At 51.9% G+C, this 23,697-nt stretch overlaps 1 protein-coding gene across 2 annotated transcripts; it reads left to right on the top strand.

Annotated features, from left to right (window-relative positions):
* Positions 1-330: 330 nt before the first annotated feature.
* On the top strand, positions 331-23,697 carry Slc12a4 (solute carrier family 12 member 4). Of its 2 annotated transcripts, XM_036187082.1 has the most exons (24): positions 341-525; positions 5,447-5,541; positions 6,521-6,652; positions 10,713-10,859; positions 10,965-11,019; positions 12,871-13,001; positions 14,631-14,872; positions 14,981-15,195; positions 15,743-15,907; positions 15,988-16,086; positions 16,343-16,400; positions 16,754-16,928; positions 17,468-17,586; positions 19,189-19,287; positions 19,548-19,667; positions 19,982-20,086; positions 20,310-20,478; positions 20,966-21,161; positions 21,276-21,445; positions 21,535-21,666; positions 21,741-21,848; positions 22,561-22,745; positions 22,878-23,011; positions 23,125-23,697. In XM_036187082.1, exons 1-24 carry the CDS (start codon positions 411-413, stop codon positions 23,214-23,216), a joined length of 3,258 nt encoding a protein of 1,085 aa, XP_036042975.1. In that variant the 5' UTR covers positions 341-410; the 3' UTR covers positions 23,217-23,697. The 2 variants fall into 2 exon arrangements, with proteins under 2 accessions (XP_036042976.1, XP_036042975.1); XM_036187083.1 differs by lacking the exon at positions 5,447-5,541 and having other exon boundaries at positions 331-525.

Genomic DNA, 23,697 nt, shown 5'->3' with positions numbered 1-23,697 from the left:
TACATAACTGAATAAGTGATGGAGAGCTAAACAAATCCAAGGCTCAGAGCCAGTGCACCGTGCGCCCGGTCTCACCGTCGTAAAGCCCCTAGAAGTGGAAACTCACTTTCCCTCACTTTGTAAGTATCGCATCTAGGGCTCAGAGAGGGCTGCCCTGCCACCAAAGTCACACAGGACCCCGATCCTCCAGCAGCCACGGCACTCTCCTCGGGGTCCTCTCGCCGCCTTGTCTCCCCCGCTCGGGGAGGGGCCGGTCCGAGTCCCTCCTGCTCCCCGCCCCCGAGGGGCGGCCCGGGGGGCGGGTGGAGGAAGTGAGCGCAGCGGGGTGGAATGCGAGCGGGCGGGGCGGGCCGGCCCAGGGCGGCGGGGACAGCCGGCTGGAGGCCGGGACCGCGGGCCGAGCGCGCGCGATGCCTCACTTCACCGTGGTGCCGGTGGACGGGCCGCGGCGCGGCGACTATGACAACCTCGAGGGGCTCAGTTGGGTGGACTACGGGGAGCGCGCCGAGCGGGAAGACTCGGACGGTGAGGGTGCGCCCGGCCGGGACCTGGACCGGGGGCGCGCGGGGCCCGGGGCCCGGGGCCGGGGGCCGGGGGCGTCCGCACGGGACTCGCGCCGCCGGACTGCGCGCCAACACGTCCCTGCGGGACTCCACCTCTCTTGCTCCACGCGCGCTCAGACCGACGCGTCTTCTCGGTCCGGGACTCCCGAGCCAGGTCATCTTCCACCCGCCACCCCCCAGCTCCTCCCCCGAGGGCCGCGGGCGGGGGCTGCAGACGTGGCCGCCCAGGGAGGCCTGCCAGCAGGCTGCCTCACTCAGGCTGGTGCCGAACGCGGGACCCGGGCCCGGACCAGGTTCAACGGAAGCCTGCACTGCAGCTTCCTCACTTTTCTGTGACTCGCCCCCATCCTCTTGAGAGTTATCCTTTCTTCCCGTGTGATTCACCGCCCCTCCCTTGTCCTCTCCCCATCCCTGCCTCCCTGCACGCTGGCCCGATAGGGGCGAAGGGTGTGCTCCTTGATGGGCCTCTGTTGGCCTTGGTGTAGATCTGTAGGTTCAGCGGGCATCTGGGGAGCAGTCACACGGGGCCAAGCTTGTCTAGGCACTGTACGTGAAGCAACTCGTTTTAATGCTCCCAGCCTCCCCCATGGGACAGGTTCTGTTACTCGCACTTAGGAAGAAGTGAAGGGAGGCGGGGAAGAGTTATGTAACTTGTTCCCAGTGGGATTCAAACCCGGATATGAAAGTGTAGTGCCTTAACCTAGGTATTAGGGCTGGTCATGGATGTGAACCCTTCCCCACTTCCAGTGCCCCTTTCTCCATCTTCCGCCCCAGGAGGATCCTCAAGGCCCAGTCCTGGCACACACTTGGAGTGTGAACATTACTGGGAAGATGTGTCTGTGTAGCTGTATAGGCATGTGTAAATGCACGTGCATGGCTGAGTATTACAGGGTGAAGGACAGGGTCAGGTCAGGACATCCTCATGGCTACTGTTTCCAGCAAGGCCGCCAGGGATGAATGTCGTGCTATGATTGATAACAGATGCCTATGATGTCTGGGACTGTCGGTGATGGAAACATGTGGGAAATGTGTGTTGTGTTGGGTAATATCAGAAGCTACCTGATAGGCCTGTAATGGTGACATGCTTGGGGCAGTCTAGGACTGATGTGAAAGACGGGCTGTATCACCTGTCTGCCACGTGTAGACGTGGTACAGGCCAGTGGCATGGGCTACCAGAGGTCATGGAGATTTGTCAGGCTTCACAGCTGTATGGAAGTAACCCAAGGCCCAATGTCCCTGGCTGCCCCTATCCTGGTCCAAGGGGTCAGAACAGTTTCCCTCTTCCCCTAGGCCTGGAAGGATGTTTGTCTCCAGATGATGTGCTGCACTGCATCATTAGCCTGGACCAGTGGGCAGTGCTAAGCCTTGTCTTTGGCCCCGCCTTGGTCCTTCACAGGATGACAGCAGTAACCTGGAGCTGTGCTGGTTGCTGGCTGTGTCCTGCCAGATCCCTCCAGGCCAGGCCACCTCCTGTCACCCTACCCCCTTCCTTCTCCTCCTCTTACTCCTTTTCATCCAGACTGTGGCTGTGTTTGCAGCATGGGGGATACCCTGCACCCTGGTGAGTGATTTTGTTTCTTCTTAACGGATATAGCAAAGGGTCAGAGAGCACAGAACTATCTTAGGTCCAGCTCTCCTGAAAACCCTCAACTAAAAGCTCACACCTCTGCTCTGAGGGGCATACGTAGGCCTACTCATCTAGGTGGCCTGTGGCAGGGGTAGGAAGGTCAAGGAAGGGCATTGTAGGTAGATGCCATGTACATGGGGACCACAAATGTCACCCAGGTCATTCCCTACCATTGGGATTTTCACAATTGCTGGTAGGAACCGACCTGTATGCTTCACAGGAAACCCCAGGCCTGAGTTTATTTATGCTCTGGTTTTCTGGGGGTCTCGGGTAAATGTTTGAAAAGCTTGAGCCTGGCAGGCAGGCATGCCTAAACCTGCCCTGGAATTTTTGGAATAGCTGAGGGCGGTAGCTTGAAGTCTAGGGAGGACAGATCTGAGGCACTGTTTAGACCCTTCATATCCCCGTAATCCTATGGGAGGGGTCCTTAAGTGAGGCTTTGTGCAATCTAAGGAGTGCCTGCCAGTGTCTGAGACCAGACAGTACCTTTTCTGATGCGTCAGGGAAGTTGGAAGAGGGAATGCTTACTGTCTGTACTTCACAGAAGACCACAGAGTGGTACAGGGAGTGAGCAGTTTTCCTTGGGTCACACAGGGCAGAAACTCAAGCCATACTGCTGGCCCTCCGAACACCCAGAGGCTGGGGCATGCGCACAGTGGCCAAACTACATATCCCAGAGTGCCCCCTAAATGGACTGGGATCTAGAATGTGAAAAGGGAACCCACAGCTCAACTCCCAAGCCTGGACCCAGCTCTTCATTACACAGCCTTCCTTGTCTTGCCTTGTTCCTGAAAAGGGGGTCAATGACAGCTTCTAGAACAGCCCATGCCATCTGGGAGTGATGTTTGTAGGGACAAGGGATCAGCTGGATCGAGGGGGACACTGCTGTGCACTCAGCTCAACAGTTTGTAGAACCTTTTCCTTTGGCTTCTTTTTCAATACAAGTTTCATGAGGTGCTGGGGAATCAAACCCAGGGCTTTGCGCATATGCGGCAAGCGCTCTACCAACTGAACTACATTCCAAGTCCTTCCTTCGGCTTCTTGTTTGTTTTCACTGCAGCCCAGGCTGCCCTGGAAACTACTATGTAGCCCGAATTGACCTTGAACTCAGGCTGTTCTTACCACAACCTCACAGGAGCAAGGACTACAGATTTGTGCCACCATGCCTAGGTCTACAGCAATGGTTCTCAGGGGGGTCTAATGACCCTTTCACAGGGGTTACCTAAGACCATCGGAAAACAGGTATTTAAACAGTAGCAAAGTTACAGTTATGAAGTAACAACAAAAATAATTCTATGGTGTGTGTGTGTGTGTGAGGGGGGGGAGCCACCACATCATGAGGGACTGTATTAAAGGGTCGCCGAGTTAGGAAGTTTGAGAACCACTGCTCTACAGTTTCTAAATAATAGTGCATTCTTCTTAGGAGCACTTAGGATCTGTGGTGGGACAGCCTGCAGTGTGTGCATTTAGAATAATTTATATTTATTGCCAGCCTCTTTCCACAAAGGGATCTGAAATGTGCAACCCAAGTGCTTCCTGAGGGGGTAGAGGGCGAGTGTTGGCTGCCTGGGTCTAGATGTACGTTTATGGAGATTCCTAGTGGGCAGGCAGGGCAGAAGCGGAAGATGAGCTGTAGCGCTGTTTCCAATCCTGTTGGCTTGTTCTGTTTCGTTGTGGTGCTTGTTTTTGTCGTCAGAATTCCTCGCTCAAGAGTTGTCTGTGGAAAAGGCAACCCTGACTGGATTTTGAGATTTTTCCCGTGATTCCTTATCCTTCCTGAATGAGCACAGAAGTCACCACCAATGCCGTAGTGTGTCTGAGGGACCACGTGACCCCACCAGGCTTTTAACGTGACTTGGTGGATTGAAATGACTGCTGGCTTTGACATTGGCCTACACAGTCGTTGACCTACACAATCATCAGATGTGAAGCCAGAGGGCCAGGTCTACAAAGCCAGGCACAGATTCCCCCCTTCATGATTCCAGCACTGGGAACACAGAGCCAGGAGGATCCCTGGGGCTTGCTGGCTGGCCAGTCGAGCCAAATTGGTGAGCTCTAGGTTTTGAGAGACCCTGTCTCAAAAACTAAGGTGGAGAAAGGAACACACCTGATGTTGACCTTAGCCTCTCAACACATCCACCACACATACATATACAAAAGAGAAAGTGTGAGAGCTGGGCATGGTGCTTACATCTGTAATCCCAATATTTAAGAAGCTGTGGCAAGGGGCTGCTGGCACAAGTTTGAGGTCAGCCTGGGCTACAGTTAGACCCTGTCTCAGAGAAGGAGGGGATGGAGCATGTAGTTGTGGCCCAGTTGTAAAGCATTTCCCATAGTGCTCCTTGAGTCTGTGGGTTGATTCCACCACACAGCACAAAAACGGAAGATGCGCAGGCTCCTTCCTTGCTAGGAGGTTTTCTAGTCGGTGAGGCACATTTTCACCAGCCTGAGAGGCTGGAGTAGGCCTCTGTCCTGGAGCAAACTGGAACCTTCGTTTTCCTAAACTCTGGATTCCCTTTGGATCTGGGAACCAAAAGGCCAACGGATGACACCCCCACCTCTCCATCCCCCACCCTTCCAACCCCCACCCCGGTCATGCTCCTATATTTCCTCTGCTCAACCCAAGATCCATCCCGTGCCCTGGCTTTCCCAGTGGCTGTTTCTGGCTCCTTGAGCTCATGTGAGATTGGCTCCGTCTCCCAGCATGCTCTGGGTTACCCTCCGGGCCATCTCACGCGGTGCATGGTGGGGTAGCTTAGCTGGCGCCTAGTGGACCATGGCAGCGAAAGGCGCCCTGTGTAGTTTCATCTTCCTGGAGGGCAGAATGGTGCCTGGCACCCTAGGTGCTCCAGGTCCATGGGAAGAAGGAAGGTGGGGCCTCAGTGTTGGTCATGGCCAGGCCCCGCCTCTTCAGTAGGCCCCGCCCTCCATGTACACTTGGCTCGAGTGTGGAGATTTGGAGTCTTCTACAGAGAATGATGCCCTGGGTGCCTTTATGGCCCTTTGGGAAGGCTGACAAGTGTATGATGAGGAAATGGGGGCTCAACATCCTTGTATTTGTTGTTGTTGTGTTTTCGAGTCAGGGTTTCTTAACGCTGTGGCTTCCAAAAGTGTTTTAGAGAGACAGTGTTTGTGGCTTCTCAGCCTCTTGGCTAAGATGTGCAGAGCTGTTTTGTGGGTTGGCCTTCTGGGGTGGGGTATAGGCTGGGGTCCTGGGAGGCAGTAACTCACTGGAATTCTTTCCCTCTTTCTACAGGACAGAGTAACCACAGAGAGAACAGCCCTTTCCTTTGCCCTTTGGAAGCTTCCAGAGGAAGTGATTACTATGACAGGAACCTGGCACTGTTTGAGGTATCCGGGGAGCCATTCAGGTAGACAGGTGGGCGGTTGGCAGGGGCTTTTCCAGACCGCTCAGCTAAGCAGCGGGCTGGCTTCTCCTCAGTCCCCCTGCCTGCCCTCCCCACTTGGCAGGCGGCCATGCTGTGGTCCCCTTGGCCCCTTCGACTCACACTGCCCCCTGAGACCCACTTGCAACTCTGCCCCCATCATCATCTCCAGGACTGTTCACCTTTGCCTCCCTTGCAGCCCCTCACCAAGGTGGCTACTTCCTCACACCTTTTTCCTCCAGCCCTGGGCTGTGCTCTCCGCTGTGGCTAGCATCTTCCTTTTCTTTTCTGGTTGGCTCTTCCAGCTCTGTCCCCCTCTGGTTACAGAGGCCTTGTTTTCCTCCTGCATCTGACCCTCACTCCGCCCTCCGTAGCTACTGCTATGATGTACACTTCTCTGGAAAGGTTCCCATGTACGTGGGAATTTCAAACTGGAATTTTTCCTTTCTAGACCTGAGCTGAGAAGTAAGATCTGGATTTAAGACACACACACACACACACACACACACACACACACACACACACACACACGTGTGCCCGGGCATGCACTTGTATTGAGGTAGATGTGAATCCCAGAGACCCAGCCGTAGAGTGGCCCAGCAGGCAGGATGAAGTGTGCAGTCTGTCTGTCTGCCAGCAAGGCCTGCCCTTCCTTCTCCCCTGAGGCAGGTGATTTTCACAAATGAGCTGGCAGTGATTACAGCCGAGGTGGGGCAGAGAGAAGCAGCCTCTGGGCCTTTGAGTGCTGTCTTCTGGGGTGTGGTGCCCACACCTGCCCAGTTAGCTAGCTTGGGCTTCCCCAGGCAAGAGCCGGGATCAAGTCCAGGCCTGCCTTAGGGCTTGGCATTGGGCCAACAGCTTGGCTGCTAGCTACACACAGGTAGCCGACACTGGCCTGGCCTGGCCTGGCTCATTGCCATCTTGCCCCGTGGCTCTGTTTACAGGAAGAATTGGACATACGCCCAAAGGTGTCATCTCTCCTGGGCAAGCTTGTCAGCTACACCAACCTTACCCAAGGAGCCAAGGACCATGAGGAAGCCGAGAATGGGGAAGGTGCCCGTCAGAGAGCTGCCAAGGTGAGCAAGTCAGTGTCAGCAGAAGGACCACATCTGGGGAGACAGACAGATCACCATGATTAGATGCTGGAAATAGATGTTTCTCTGTGTGGTGTTGAGCACACCTGGACCAGTGGGCGGTGAGCATGGAGGGTGAGACCTGAGCGCCTTCAGAGGTTAAGAGCTAAGGACGAGCTCCTGTGCAGAGGGCCAGAGTTACCTCAAAAGCAACAGAAAGAACAGCAGCTGCTTGTTCCTAGTTGTCAGAATGTGAGACACTGTTTTAAGAGTGGACCCAGGTTGGCTGGACAGTGGTGGCGCACCCTTTTAATCCCAGCACTCAGGAGCCAGAGGCAGGTGAATCTAACAGTGGACCCAGGATCTAGAATATTATTTTCACAAAAAAGCCTTGAGACAGAAGCCTGGCTTGGTGGTACACACCGAGCGTCCCAGAGATCTTAAAGGGGCTAAAGGAGGCAGATTGACTGAGCCTAGGCATTCCCGGAAGCTATCTTGGGCAGGCAACTGTGCTTGGAAGGAGCCGGGGTCTTTGGCATTCTCCTTGGCAGTAAATACAAACCAAAGTGATTCCTGGTTGAAATAAACCAGGATACTGGCTTCAGACCTGCTTATGAGATGTGGGCATTGCTGAGGGTGGGTCCGCTAGAGTAAGCCAAGCTAAAGTGTATCCTTTACCTTCCGCTTATGGAAGTCAGCCCACTCTTCAGAGAGGGCAGCAGATATCTTGAGGTGGTCTAGACCTGATCCTGCTGGTTGTGATTTTGTTGGCATGTTCTGAACTAAAGATAGTGAAAACTCAGCCGGGCGGTGGTGGCACTCCAGAGTAGTAGTCCCAACAGTCCTGAGGTAGAGGCAGGGGGGATCTCTGTGAGTCCAAGGCCAGCAGAGTAAATTCCAGGACAGCCTGGGCCACACAGACAAAACCTGTCTCGAAAAAACAAACACAAAAAAAAGATATCGAGAACTCTGTATCTATATCTAGTCATCCCTATCTAGCCCTGTAGGAGAGGCCTCAGCCTCCAAAGAATATTGCTTAGTGCTGGTAGGATCCTTGGGCAATACAGGGGAGTTGGTGGCTGGGATTGAAGAAGCCAAGAAAGGCCTGTGGGAGACAAACCTGAGTTAGGAAGGGGCTGTGGTCCTGTGGCTTCATCGGGAGCCTGAAGATGCTTAGCCACCGAGTTTACCTGATCCTAGGAGAATGATGTGAGAAGGTAGGTGGCTAACAGTCCTTGCCCCACTGGCTGGTTCATGGAGAGAGGAGGAGTCTGGCCAAATCTAATAGAAGCTAGGGAGCCATGAGCCTCAGAAAAGAAGGCTGGAAGCAGGAAGTGTGGCCTCTAAGCAGACCATGCCAGGACTGAAAGTCGGCTTCATCTCTGTGGCAGCGGCTTCCGCTCTAACCCAATGACCTTCTAAGGCTGCCAGGGGTTATTTAGGGATGCAAAAAGCATTTCCGGCCCAGCCCTTTCCCACATTGCCCTTTAGAGTGACTCACCCTAGGATGGGGGAGCGGGGAGGAGCCTTTGCTACAGCCACTGTCCAGTAGGTGGTGTCCTCTGAGAAAGGCTCGAGGTTTATAAACCCCACTTTACCTCTCACCCATACAGCCTTGTGCAGGATGGCGTGTGCAAGCTTCTGTGCTTGCTCAGGCTCTTTTGAGGATCCTCAGGCCCCATCTTCAGGGCAGAGGAGGATTTGCTGGGGTTCTGTGGATGCCCTCAGGACCCCACTGGTCTGGGTTGCGTCAGTGTTGCACACACAGCCTCTGTCACGGCCTCCTGGGTAGCCCCTCACCTGCCCTTACAGAACTGAGAAACTGCCAGTCTAGTCTGCATATTGGAGCTTTCTCACTTGCTCACAGCCTGGTTTCTGTTCTGTCTGTGAGACTTCCTAAAACAGGAAGGGACCTAGAAGGCACCACTTGCTGGGTTCAGTAGCACTTTGTGGGGACTTTTCAGGCCTGTTGGTGTTAGAGCAGTGAACAAACTGTTAGTCAGGGTTCTCTAGGGGAACAGACTTAGAGAATATATATACCAAATATACATAGACTATAGTATATATTATGTATAAATGTATGAATATATAGATAAAGGGCATTTACTAGTTTGGCTTCACAGGCTGGGGTCCAGCTAGTCCAACAATGACTGTCTGCCAGTGGAAGGTCCAAGAATCCAGTAGTTGTTCAGGACACAAGGCTGGATGTCTCAGCTGGTCTTCAGTGTACGCTGGAATCCTGAAGAAGGAGACTCTAATGCCAGTGAAGGAATGGACTTGCTAGCGAGAGAGAAAGCAAGCTTCTTTATTCCATGTCCTTCTATAGGCTGCCAGGAGAAGGTGTGGCCCAGATGAAAGGTGGATCTTCCCACCTCAAAGATCTGGACTAGAAGAGGGTCTTCTCACTTCTGATGATTTTTTTTTCCCCGAGACAGGGTTTCTCTGTAGCTTTGGAGCCTGTCCTGGAACTCACTCTGTAGCCCAGGCTGGTCTCGAACTCACAGAGATCCAACTGCCTCTGCCTCCCGAGTGCTGGGATTAAAGGCGTGCGCCACCACTGCCCGGCTCTGATGATTTGATTAAGAAAAAAAAAAAAAATTCCTCACAGGTGTGCCCAGCTATTTGGACTTTAGTTAATTCAAGATGTAGTCAAGTTGACAACCAAGAATAGCCATCACACAAGCCAAGTCTACTAAACACGGTCATGGTTATACTGGTATATAGTCCAGAGGAATGTAGTTCAAAGCTAGGCCAGTCAGGGGAGGGGATGGAGTATATCACCATGTCCAGAACCGAGGAGTCTGGACCACATGCCCCCCACACCATTAGAGGGCATTTCAGAGGATTTTCAACAGGAGTGATGGCATTGGACTTGGTTTTCAGAGTGGAGAGGTTGGCAGGCAAGGGAGGTGCCATCCAGTGTCCCTGATGTACTGGTGCATGTTTGGTACAAAGCAGGCCATTGTCAGAGCAGCCTTGAGGCCAGCAAGGCAAGACTCAGTCTACCTGAGCTGGATATGGGGATTTGGGGGCAGGAGGCTAGACAGGGACATTTTGAGCTTTGCCTTGGGTAATGAGGCCTGCCAGGTGAGAAGGTGGGGGTCTGAGACAGTCTCCACTTCCCAGAATTTGAACAGAAATCAGAAGCCTGGTGTGGCAGCACACTCCTATAAGCTCAGCACCCAAGAGGCTGCTCAGGATTGCCACAGTTTGAAGTCAGCGTGTTTTACATAGTGAATCCCAGGCTAGCCTGACCAAAGAGTGAGACCCTGTTTCAGAAAGTGAAAACCAAGAGAAGAAGAGAACCAGAAATAATGTGTAGTCTATAATCCTACCACACTGGAGACTGAGGCAGGAAGATCCCCAAAAGCTCCAGGCTTGCCTAGTCTACATGGAGAGTTCCTGGCCACTCAGGACCCTACAGTTAGACCTTATCTCAAAAGCAGATGAACAAATGAATGTCAGAAGAAGGGGAAGAGGCATGCCTCTGGTGTGGGGGATGGGCTAAGGTTTAGAGCCGTACACATACATACTATAAGAATAGGGGTTTGTCTATCGAGATGGCTCAGTGGGTCTTGAGTTTGAGAGAAGTGATGCTGAGCATTGTCCTCTGACACATGTATACGTGGGTGTACACGCCATACCCACATACATACAATAACAATTGAGGAGGAGGAGGAGGAGGAGGAGGAGAAGAAGAAGAAGAAGAAACCAGGAAGCATGGTGCATGCCTTTAATCCCACACTTGGGAGGCAGAGGTAGGTGGATCTCTGTGAGTTCAAGGCCAACCTGGTCTACAAAGCAAGTTCCAGGACAGCTAGGATTGTTGCACAGAGAAACTCTGTCTCAACAAAACAAAACAACCAAAAGAAAAGAAAAGAAAAATCAGGTCTCATACCTTCTTAGTCTGAACTGTTTTCCTATGGGAGAGCCTGTAGAAACAGTCTGCTCCTGCCTCCTGTGTATCCACTGGACCCCAGCTGCTGAGTGACTAGGTGCTTCTTTGTGTGGCATATCTGGACCTCCCTGATGCTGTGTGCCCCCTCCCCTCCTGCCCATTTAGGCACCCAGCATGGGCACCCTCATGGGAGTGTACCTTCCCTGCCTGCAGAATATCTTTGGGGTCATCCTCTTCTTGCGGCTGACGTGGATGGTGGGCACAGCTGGTGTGCTGCAGACTCTCCTCATCGTCCTCATCTGCTGCTGCTGTGTGAGTGTCGTGGGGGAGGGGGTCAGGAGCTGGGCTGGCTGTGGAGCATGTTGCTCCACAGAGCCCACCCAGCTGAGCTGCTTACCCAGGCCTTCCTTCCTACAGACCCTGCTGACAGCCATCTCTATGAGTGCCATTGCCACCAATGGTGTGGTACCAGGTGAGTAAATGCCACCTGTGGGCCTGTTGCAAGGAACATGGCTTAATCCACCTGGGTCTGCCTGCTATCCTCCATTGTCCCTTGTTCCCAGGGAATTTTCTGGTAGGGTCCCATCCTTGACTCTGAGACAAAGCCTCCTGGGAACTTTCTTGCTCAACAGAATCTGAAAACTGCTGTTGTGTTTTGTTAATGTAAAAGTAGTGTACTCTTCCCAAGAAAGAAGAATGCATGTTTACTATAAGAGAGCTTAACTGGGCAAGAAGCAGAATGGAAAACCAAAAGCATCCATAACTCACCAGGCTGAGTTCATTACTGTTATGATCTTAGTAGTTTACAAAGTATTAGTCTGTGTATGTATACAATTTATATTTCCCATATATATGCACGTATATATGTTTATGTATTTCCCAAAATTTGGAAATTTTCTTTAAAGTAGGTTGCTCTATGCTAGGATATAACCAGTTTGTGGAATAGTCTTTTATTTATGGGTTCTTCATTTTCTTTTTTTAAATGTATTTATTTTTTATTATTTTATTTATTTTTCTATTATCAGCTTGATACAGTACAAATTCTTACCTTAATAGTGAAATGTTTCACTGAAGCTTGCCCAGTAATTGAGTAAAACCAAAACTTATTACAAGCCACAGTCATCCTAGGGCCCCCCTGCTGTATAGTCTCCCTGGTTCTGTGGGTTACAGTCTGATTGTTCTTTGCTTTATATCTAGTATCCACTTATGAGTGAGTACATACCATGTTTGTCCTTCTGAGTCTAGGTTACCTCACTCAGGATGATATTTTCCAGTTCCATCCATTTGCCTGCAAATTTCATGCTGTCATTATTTTTCTCTGCTGAGTAGTACTCCATTGTGTATATGTACCACATTTTCTTAATCCATTCTTCAGTTGACAGGCATCTAGGTTGTTTCCAAGTTCTGGCTATTACGGATAATGCTGTTATGAACATAGTTGAGCATGTATGTTTGTGGTATGGTTGTGCATTCCTTGGGTATATGCCCAAGAGTGGTATGGCTGAGAAAGCGCCATACTGATTTCCAGTGGTTGTGGGGTTCTTCACTTTCAACACTGTATTTTGTTTGTTTGTTTTTGTTTTTGTTTTTTGTCTTTTGACCTGAAACTCTCTATGTAGACCAGGCTGGCTCTGAATTTGAAGTGATATTGCTTCTGCCTCCTAATTACTGGGATTACAGGCATGTGTTACTACACGAACCTTTTTTTTCTCCACTGTTGCAGTGTTGTGACAGTCTGGAACACCCTTGATACTTCTTTTATTTTTTATTTATTTATTTAGGGTTTGTTTTTGTTTTTGTTTTTCTGAGACAGGGTTTCTCTGTAGCTTTGGAGCCTGTCCTGGATCTCACTTGGTAGACCAGGCTGGCCTCAAACTCACAAAGATTCTCCTGACTCTGCCTCCCAACTGCTGGGATTAAAGGTGTGTGCCACCACCGCCCGGCGATACTTCTTTTAGGGGAGTACTAGAGGTGGGGTTGCAACATAAAAGAAATTGGTCCCTCTTTGGTGCCTATTACTAGGCTTTCACCAGAGAGGACTTAACGGCAGTGATGAATCAATCACTCTTGTCTCTGCTCTTACCACTTTGGGGCCGTGTTGACTGCCACTTTCCTGGGGATGCTAGGTTCTAATAGATGCAAAGACTCAGTGGCCTGTACTGAGCCACAGGGACAAAACCTGGACAAAACGCTAATGCTGCCCTGGCCTGTTAAAGAGAAAAACAGTCTTTGTTCTTTTGGGTGGTTGTAGGGTTCCACTATGCGGGAAATCTCATTGAAGAATTAGTCTTGACCTGTGTTGTGTACACTTTCTCCATTATAGCTGGTGGCTCCTACTTCATGATTTCCCGTTCACTGGGACCAGAATTTGGAGGTGCTGTGGGCCTGTGCTTCTACTTGGGGACGACATTTGCAGCAGCCATGTATATCCTAGGGGCCATTGAGATCTTGCTGGTGAGTTGTGCTAAGCCTTGGTCAACCCTAGTCATGTCCAGTCTCTCTCAGTTCTAGAGGCTGTTAGTACTTGCCTGTCCCTGGCCAGGGTCTGGAGTTTCTAATGGGAGGCCTCAAGGGAATCCTTGCTTAGATCTGCTCGCCGCTCTTTACACCTGTGCTAGTTTGGATCAAGCAGGGAAGAGACCTGGTTGCCTTGGCCTTGGCCTGGATATTTCTTCTACCTGAACACTGGGCCATGGCAGAGGGTCTGCCAGGTGTTGGGTTGGGCTGATCTTGATGGTGACAGAGAGCTTACCTCCTAGCCTTTTGTGGGCCCTGGCAGCTCTGTCTCCCCCAGACTCTGTGACAGGGTCCTTTAGATCTGTTTTCTCCTTGTCTTTACATCAGAGTGAACAGCCATAGAACGCTATCTGGAGGTCCTTGAATCCCACGGGTGCTGAGATCACTACCCACCAATGAATGGCCCAGGCCAATGGGAGAGAGACCTTGGGAAGCGTGGTGACATGAGGAGAGTGACACAGGGTGACAGGTGCCCCCTTGAAGGTCCAGAGAATAGCTGTTTAGAGACACTGTTTGCTGCTGCCAGCCAGAACCCAGGCCCTTTGTCTAGACCTTCTGAGTTTTTATTTTCTATTTCTTACATTTCTTCTGATATTTGGAATTCTGTAAGGAGATGTGTCCCTTTTCCCAGTGTTTATTCAACCATGTCATTATATGGGCTCCTGGGGGTTTATTTTGTTCTCTGGGTTATTGGGTATAATCTGACATTATCTTTAGTTGCTCAAACTGTGTCTTTTTGGCCCTTGCTTCCACAACTTGGCACCTGTGTCTGTATCTACTTTTCTTCCATTCCTTTCCTTTTCTTTCTTTCAATACTGGTTTTGTTGAACAACAGCATGCATGGCAAACAATTCACTACCCATTTAAAAAGTGTGCAACTCAGGGGCCAGCGAATGACCTGGTGTTCAGGACTCACATGATAGAAGACAAGATCTGACTCCTGTGGGTTGTACTCTGACCTCCACCTGCACTGTGGCTCCTGCATATCCTCCACCCTAAATAAATAAATGTTTTCTTCCTTAACACTACAACTCAGGAGGCTGCGGCAGGATATTGTAAGTTTAAAGTCAGTCTGACCTACATAGCAAAACCTGTCTCGAGAAGAAGAAGCAGCTGGGTGTGAGGGTGCCACCTTTAATCTCAAGAGGTAGAGGCAGATGGATGTTTGTGAGTTCAAGGTCTACACAGTGAGTCCCAGGCCAGCCAGCGCAACATAATGAGATACTATCCAAAAAAAAAAAGGAAAGGAAAGAAGAAAGTATACACGTTCCTGGTTTTTAGTATATTCATAGGAGGTAACCACTGTCAGAATCGGTTTAGAACATCTTCATTACTCTAAGATAAACTTCATTAGTAATCATTCTCCCTTCTCCCCAGCCCTTAACAGATACTGATCTGCATTCTCTGTGCATTTATTCTTCTGGACATTTTATAGACATGGAATCATACACCATTGGTCTTCTGTGACTGGTTTCTTATAGACACACTTTTAAAAAGAAAACCAAATGACAGGTTTCCCTGCCCAGACCGAAGTCTGTACCTAGAGCTTCTGTCTTCTTGTTTCAGACCTACATTGCTCCGCCAGCTGCCATCTTTCACCCATCGGGCACCCATGACATGTCAAGTGCCACCTTGAATAATATGCGGGTGTATGGGACCATTTTTCTGACTTTTATGACCCTGGTGGTGTTTGTTGGTGTCAAGTATGTGAACAAATTTGCCTCGCTTTTCCTGGCCTGTGTGATCATCTCCATCCTTTCTATTTATGCTGGAGGCATCAAGTCTATTTTTGACCCTCCCGTGTTTCCGTAAGTAACTAGGGCATTTGTCCAGCTGTGGCATGGACATCCTTTCTAAGCCTGTGATGCTCTGTATCCCTCAGATTGCTGGGTGGGAACAGGCTTCTCTCCCTGCAGGGTTTGCATGCTGGGCAATAGGACCCTGTCTCGGGACCAGTTTGACATCTGCGCTAAGACAGTCACGGTGAACAATGAGACAGTGGCCACCCGGCTGTGGAGTTTCTTCTGCCACAGCCCCAACCTTACCGCTGACTCCTGTGACCCCTACTTCCTGCTCAACAATGTGACGGAAATCCCGGGCATACCTGGGGCAGCTGCTGGTGTGCTCCAGGGTGGGTCCTCCCTCCTGTCTCCTAGCCCCACCATATCCCCAGCCCACAGGCTGAGCAGGAAAGCAGAGCACAGAGCTGTCCTTGTGTGCCTAGATCAAGGGAAGAGGGCAGATCTGGCTACTTTCCCTGCTCAGCAGTGTCCTTTTAGCCTGGCTCCTTGTAGCTGAATTTTGGGTGAATGGAGCCTGCTTGGCCAAAATCCCAGGCCTACAGCAAACCCTGTAAAGTTCTGGCATTCCCTCTTGCCTGGCTACCAGCCCCTGATGCTGTGGGGGGTGTTCCCACAAGGGTCATAAAGGGCCTCTGTCTGGGAGTCAGGCAATAGTGAGGTCCAGGCTGATGAAGGTCCAGTCACCTCTATTGTAGTTCTAACAGGACAGCATCCTCTCTGGCCAAAGCAGCCTTATGAAAGACACAATAGTCACCGTGCTCAGGCCATCCCCAGAACTCCCAGAGCTTCCCTGCATCTGTAGGGTCTTGCTGGGCTGCCCCAAACTTCCCTGGGTACATCAGTGGTGCTGTAGTTGTAACGCTCCTGCTTCTACAGAAAACCTATGGAGTGCCTACCTGGAGAAGGGTGAGGTCGTGGAGAAGCATGGGCTGCCCTCTACAGATACCCTTGGCCTGAAGGAGAGCCTATCCCTGTATGTGGTAGCTGACATTGCCACCTCCTTCACTGTGCTGGTTGGCATCTTTTTCCCGTCTGTAACAGGTAAGGTCTACATGCCCACATGCTTAGCCCTACCCCAAATTCTGGAGAATCCCTGAGGGAATCTTGTCTGTTTTTTGGAGGCATCATGGCTGGCTCAAACCGCTCCGGGGACCTCCGTGATGCCCAGAAGTCTATCCCAGTGGGGACCATTCTGGCCATTGTTACCACTTCACTTGTGTGTATCCTTTCTTAGGCATGGTGGGGCAGGTGTCAGAAGGTACACCACACACACACACACACACACACACACACACACACACACACACACACATAAGCATGGGTACTCAACCCCCGTACACACAACTGAGAGAGAATATGCATGTGTACACCAGGGGACCTTCTGATGTCTGCAGGTCAAGGCTATGGCTGTGAGGCTCACTAGGGTGCTGTGTGGGGAATGAATTGGGGCTACCTAGTTTCCTTAAGACAGCCCAGACTTCAGCAGTGTGATTCTCTTTGGTGCCTGCATTGAGGGTGTAGTGCTCCGGGACAAGTGAGTAAGCTGTGCCCCCTTCCTGTCAGCCTTTTCTGCTCTCACACCAGCCCACCCCTCACCACCCATGGTCCCACACATCTCAGGCAGTTGACTTCCAGTAACGATCTGTGTAACCAGGTAGGTCAGGCCCCTCCATGACTTTAGCTTCTGAGACGACGGTGATGTTAAGATCAAGGATGAGGTAAAAGGCAAAGATACAAAGTTCAGGGCTGGCAACTGGTCTCCGCTAAAAGTTAGAGCCTTTCCTCTCCGCCTTTCTTCCCGACCCCGACATCCCTTACTCTGAGTGGCCCCACCCAGGGCTCGGAGGGCTTCTTATCAGGAGCATGGTCTGAGTCTGGCTCCTGCAGGTATGGTGATGGCGTCAGCAGGAACCTGGTGGTGGGCACCTTGGCCTGGCCTTCACCCTGGGTCATTGTCGTCGGCTCCTTCTTCTCAACATGTGGTGCTGGCCTCCAAAGCCTTACTGGGGCACCACGTTTATTGCAAGCCATTGCCAAGGACAACATCATCCCCTTCCTCCGGGTAAGCCCTCTGTGTGCCCCCACAGCCTTGATGCTCTTGGCCCCTCATCCTGGCAAGGGGAGAGGCAGCTTCAGATGCAGCACGGCTTGCCTACACTGGCCCAGGCCTTGGCAGCCACCCAGAAGGAGCTGCTTAAGAGCGTCTCTGGGTTGGGGATTTAGCTCAGTGGTAGAGTGCTTGCCTAGCAAGCACAAGGCCCTGGGTTCTATCCTCAGCTTGCTTATGGGGTTGGGGATTTAGCTCAGTGGTAGAGCGCTTGCCTAGCAAGCGCCAGGCCCTGGGTTCGATCCTCAGCTCCACATTAAAAAAAAAAGAGCGTCTCTGACCCCATTTCCTATTAGCAGTGCTATTTAGACCCAGAATCCTCATGGCTTGTCTACGCTTCACCCAAAGCAGAGAAGTAGAGTCGGGGGAACTTGTGACTCCCATAAGGATAGGATGGGGCTGGGACCCGCAGGATGATGGAGAAGGTTATGACTTGAGGCTATACATGTGGGTAGTGGCGGTGGTGGGAACAGCCCCTTTTCCGGTGCCTGCAGGTGTTTGGCCATGGAAAAGCAAATGGTGAGCCAACATGGGCACTCCTCCTGACAGCCCTCATCGCTCAGCTGGGCATCCTCATCGCCTCCCTTGACATGGTGGCCCCCATCCTGTCCATGTGAGCTGGGGGAAGGGCAAAGGGTAGTCTCGGGAAAAGTTCCTTAAACCTCAGTAACCTCAGCCAGGGAGCCCAGCACCTCCCGATGATCCTGTCTGGTGTCTAGGGTGCCACTGGCAGATTGGCTGGGCCAAGTGGAGAGCTGGCAGTTGTGTTTACCCTGATTTCAGACGCCAGCCTGGTACATCCACAGAAGCTAAAGAAACCAACAGACCCTGTGCCTAGGGTAGGAGCCTCCCTAGAGCAGGCCAGCAGATGCCCACTCTCGAAAGGGCAAGCACCTTGTCTTGCCTTATCAAATCCATCACTGTCCCATTCATTATTTTCAGTGTTCTGTAAGCCGAGGAAATGAGTGTGCTAAAGCCTTGCAGGCGGTGGTCAACACGCTTCCCAGGGATCTCTGTGGCAGTTTGGATTCTATATTCACCTGTGCCCGTGTTGGGCTCTCACCCATTCTGCTCGGTGGCTGATGGTCCTTACTTGTTCAGTTATAAAGGGACTTTGCTTCACTCCCTCAGCTTATAGACCTGACAGGGCTGTCTTCCTCTGAGCACACTCCAGCCCTGCCCCCATCCAGGCCTGTCACGTCTGAGTTCCCTTGTCTCCTCATAGAGGAGCATTCCTCAAGCTATTCCTTCTGTAGGCAGCTTGAGAGCTGTTTCTCTTGCCTAAGGTAAAGGAGCTAGGTCATCCTTTGTCATGGGGCTCTTGCTGGCAATCCCTTGTTGGGACGTACTCCCCCATAGGAATTCCTGCCCCCTGATATCTCTCTCTCTTTGCCCTTCCTCCTCATCACCAAGGATGGAGTTTGATGGCCCTGTCCCCTCAGCCCTCTGTTCCTTAGCTGACCCCTCAGAAGGGTTCACACATCCTGCCTTGCCCATGTCCTAACTCCACATGCAGCGCAGCATCCCCTGTCTCTTACTCTCAGAACAAAAATACATGATCTTTGTCACGTTTTCCTGACTTACTCCCCAACTTCCAAATGCTTGACAGCCCCCATCCATCTGGTTGCCTGGGCCACAAGCTTAGTCATCACCCTGTCATCGGTCACACTGAGTACCCCTGCCATTTCCCGCCATTGTCCTGGTCTCCAGCTCCCCACTCATTCTTCCTGGACTCTGTTCCTTTCCCACCTCCTCGGCTCTGAAGACATTTTCTTTCTTTCTTTCCTTCTTTCCTTCTTTCTTTCCTTCTTTCTTTCTTTCTTTCTTTCTTTCTTTCTTTCTTCCTCTCTCTCTCTCTCTCTCTCTCTCTCTCTCTCTCTCTCTCTCTCTCTCTTTTTTGGTTTTTCAAGACACGGTTTCTCTGTGTAGTTTTGGTGCCTGTCCTGGATCTCAGTCTGTAGACCAGGCTGGCCTCGAAATCACAGAGATCCACGTGGCTCTGCCTCCTGAGTGCTGGGATTAAAGGCGTGAACCACCACTGCTCTGCCCTAAGGACATTTTCTTAATACTGCCATCTGCATCAGGCCATAGGAGTGGGTACCTGGGAGTTAGGAGCCATGGTGTGGCCCAGTTTCTGGACCAGGTGTAGCTTGGTATCAGGTGCCTAGAAGTATCAAGGAAGCTTCTCTGCTCCAACTGCCTCCTGGTACTGCAGGTTCTTTCTGATGTGTTACCTGTTTGTAAACTTGGCCTGTGCTGTACAGACGCTTCTGAGGACCCCCAACTGGAGGCCCCGATTCAGATACTATCACTGGTGAGTGCCTACTGGATCCCTGGGGCAAGTCCCTTGATAATTGGCCATATTGGGGAAGCCACAAGCCCCGTTCTGGAGGAAGTCTGAGTTTCCTAGGTAGCCTTTGCTCTTGAAACACTAAGAGGAGGGAGATTCTCTGATGGGATACTTGACCTGCTTCTCACATTCCAGCTTGTGACTTGGGATGTGTAAGGGCCACCAGAGTATGGTACAAACCATGAGCGGGATTCCTGACTCTCACCCTCTCCTCTCCCGCCCAGGGCATTGTCTTTCCTAGGCATGAGTCTCTGCCTGGCTCTTATGTTTGTCTCCTCCTGGTACTATGCCCTCGTCGCCATGCTCATTGCAGGCATGATCTACAAGTACATCGAGTACCAAGGGTGAGTGAAGGACCGCTGTCCGGCCTGGTCATAGCTTGTACAGCACTGTGTGTGTCTGGCTGAACACTTGAAATGGTCTGAGTGTTGGGTTGGCGGTGGCAGGCTGGGCCAGCTTTGCTTTTTGGTCTGTGGTTGAGGGCTGTGACTGAGGGCCTGGCCTTCCTTCAGCCCGTGTTCACATGGAAGTCCCTGAGTAGATGGCTAGGAGCTCAGTATAAAGTGCTCACTCAGCATGCAGAAGGGGTGGGGGGAGAAGAGAGGGAGAGATCTTTGGGTGGAACCAGGAGCTCAGTAGCTTGTGGTGACACCCATAGGGCTGAGAAGGAGTGGGGCGACGGGATTCGAGGCCTATCCCTGAGTGCTGCACGCTACGCGCTGTTGAGGCTGGAAGAAGGGCCTCCTCATACCAAGAACTGGCGGTAAGTTCATGTTCATGCCCAGACTGACAGGGCCACACCAAGGTTCTCAGGGAACACTGAGGGTGGAAGGTTCTGTAGCTCTCCCCAGGGGTTGGGAGAGGTAACTCCCCGCGCGCCTGTTCTACCCAAGCCTGTGGGAGTCCAGACTCTCCCACGAATGATCACAGAAGAGGCTTGGGCAAGCCCAGGCCCTTACCCCCGGCTGCCGGTCTGACCCCTGCAGGCCTCAGCTCTTGGTGCTGCTGAAGCTAGACGAAGACCTTCATGTGAAGTACCCCCGGCTCCTCACCTTTGCCTCCCAGCTTAAGGCTGGGAAGGGCCTGACCATCGTTGGCTCTGTCATCCAGGGCAGCTTCTTAGAGAGTTATGGTGAGGCTCAGGCTGCTGAGCAGGTAATGGCCAGGGGTGGGAAGACAGTTCAGCCAAGTCAATGGTGACTGGGGTGTAGCAGGTATATATGGGAGGGGACCAGTCTGGGCCACTGTGGCCAGCCAGATGGACAACACTGCCCCTGTCTTCAAGCTTGAATAAGTATAGTTGTCCCACCCTGAAACCACGGCCTGTGGGTTGGCAAACACCTCACTGGGTAGACCCACTCATGTACAGACCTAAGTTTGATTCCCAAATCCTACAAGGTTTCAGATGAGACCCACTCCCAGGAGTTGTCTTTTGATGGCCATGTGCTTGCCCTGCATTCACATTCACATACACACATCACATTAACACATACATAAAATACATATCATTCAGAAAATAGAACCTGTGGGTAGGCAGCTTGCTCCAAGGTCTTCCCCTGTTAGCCTCAAAGTTCTGGTAGGGATCCCAGTTGGGGTGGGAACTGGTGGGCCTTGCCTTTTGATGCTCTTGTATTCCCCACAGACCATCAAGAACATGATGGAGATTGAGAAAGTTAAAGGCTTCTGTCAGGTGGTGGTGGCCAGCAAGGTTCAAGAGGGGCTGACCCACCTCATCCAGTCTTGCGGCCTGGGTGGCATGCGACATAACTCTGTGGTGCTGGGCTGGCCCTATGGCTGGCGACAGAGTGAGGACCCGCGTGCCTGGAAGACCTTTATTGGTGTGTGGGGGTCTGGCATCTAAGCTGGGCCAGGGACCGCGGGCCAGGGTTAAAGTGTGGTGGCAGAGATCAGAGGGTCACAGGCTGGCAGTCAGCAGTGACCCTCCTCCCTAGACACTGTGCGCTGTACCACAGCTGCCCATCTGGCCCTGCTGGTGCCAAAGAACATAGCTTTCTACCCCAGCAACCACGAGCGCTACCTGGAGGGCCACATTGACGTGTGGTGGATCGTGCATGACGGAGGCATGCTTATGCTTCTGCCCTTCCTGCTGCGCCAGCATAAGGTGTGCCCGTTGGTTGGGCATGGGTGAGGGCAGCTGGGCTCTTGGGACGCTAGGCGTGATTGAACCACTGACACGCTTCCTTGCCACAGGTCTGGAGGAAGTGCCGGATGCGCATTTTCACTGTGGCCCAGATGGACGACAACAGCATCCAGATGAAGAAGGATCTAGCCATCTTCCTGTATCACCTCCGCCTGGAAGCGGAAGTGGAGGTGGTAGAGATGGTGAGCTGCCTGCCCTGCTCCGGCCCCGAGGATCCAGGGTCATGCAGCCTGGTACTCACTTCCCCTCTCTCCAGCATAACAGTGACATCTCTGCGTATACCTACGAGCGGACACTGATGATGGAGCAGCGGTCTCAGATGCTGCGGCAGATGAGGCTGACCAAAACCGAGCGGGACCGAGAGGTAAATGGCTCTCTTGGTTCAGGCTTGAGTAAGGGCCGGTCCCACCTTTGAAGACACTGCCTGGTGGAGGTAACAGAATGACTCATTTGGGACTGGAGAGATAGCTCTGTAGGTAAAAGCACTTGCTCTTTTCAGAGGATGCAGGTTCAATTCCCAGGACACACGTGCTGGTTCACATCTCTCCCTAACTCCAATTTCAGATAATCCAACACCCTCTTCTGAATTCTGTGGGTACCAGGCACACACAGGATACACCTACACACATGCAAACAAAACACTCATATGCATAAAAAAAAATCTTTTAAAAAAACCCATTTACAGAATGACTCATTTGAGTAGGCATGATGGCTTCTGTCCATAACCTCAGCACTCAGGAGGCTAAGACAGGTGGATTCCCGTGAGTTTGAGGCTGGCCTGGTCTGCAGAGTGAGTTCCAGGCCAGTCAAGGCTACATAGTAGGACCCTGTCTCAAAAACCAAACCAACCAAAACCAACAAACAAAAAGCTGGGCATGATGGCTTATGCCTATAATTCCAGTACTTAAGAGGCTGAGGCGAGAGGCCAGCCTGTCTTAAACTAACAAACAAACAAAAAACCTCACCTGAACCAGAACTAATCAGTGCCCATATCCTAGAGACAGGGTGGTCATGTTGAGCCAGCCAGGCCCTCATTTTCCCCGGGTACCAAGGATACACCCTCTGCTTGTCCTCAGGCCCAGCTGGTCAAGGATAGGCACTCAGCTCTGCGGCTAGAGAGCCTTTACTCAGATGAGGAGGATGAGTCTGCAGCCGGGGCTGACAAGATCCAGATGACATGGACCAGAGACAAGTACATGCCTGAGTCCTGGGACCCCAGCCATGCCCCTGACAACTTCCGGGAGCTGGTGCACATTAAGCCGTGAGTCCAAGTGATGTTGAGTTCTGGAGTGGAGGAGGAGTGGGAACAGGCAAGCTGTGCAGATGGACCAGGGACAGAGACCTCTTTGCTGGGTATTTCTCAGTGGCCTGTGATCAGCTGCTTTGTCTGCAGGGATCAGTCCAATGTGCGGCGCATGCACACCGCTGTAAAACTCAATGAAGTCATCGTCACGCGTTCCCACGATGCCCGCCTGGTCCTTCTAAACATGCCTGGTCCCCCTAAGAACAGTGAGGGTGATGAGAACTGTATCCTTTGGTGTAAAGGCTGGCAGTGGGGAGCTGTCCTCTCCTTGAGTGTCCCTGGGTAGGTGGGAAGTAGCCTTGGTCCTGTGGCTGCCCCTTGACCTGATACCCTGCAGACATGGAATTCCTTGAGGTGCTCACTGAGGGCCTTGAACGCGTATTGTTGGTGCGTGGAGGCGGCCGTGAAGTCATCACCATCTATTCCTGAGCCTGGTGGAGTCTTGTGGCCTGGAGTTGGGGTGTCTGGGACAACAGTCCCCACCCCTACACCCACTTGCCAGTTCTGCTTTGCCCAGTCTTGTTTTGGACCAGCTGTGCTAGGTCTCCTGGGAAACCAAGCTTGGACCTGGCAATTGAAATGGATCCGAAGGCCCATGGGACCCTGGGGGATATAGGGCCTTCCCCTCCCATATCCCAGTGTAGGCCTATCCTGACTAGAGAAGGTGGTGAGGGTTGATATGGGATTTGACATCTCAGTCTGGCCCAGGAGCGCTATTTATTGTATATTTATTGTTTGGATATCATCATCAGAGAAGAGGGGAGGGCTAGTGAGGGGGGAGTTGAGCTGGGCCTGCCTTTGGGAAGACCTGGCTCAGGCTGCTGCGGACAGAGACTCTCGTCAAGCCAAGTGGAATGGAGCTGGCCAAGCTGAGCCTGACTTTTTTCAATAAAACATTGTGTACTCCTGG

This window comes from Onychomys torridus, chromosome 5, assembly GCF_903995425.1.
Source record: "Onychomys torridus chromosome 5, mOncTor1.1, whole genome shotgun sequence".
NCBI classification, from domain to species: domain Eukaryota; kingdom Metazoa; phylum Chordata; class Mammalia; order Rodentia; family Cricetidae; genus Onychomys; species Onychomys torridus.
The sequence above is the reverse complement of the archived record's forward strand: the minus strand, read 5'-3'. Positions and strand labels throughout refer to the sequence as shown.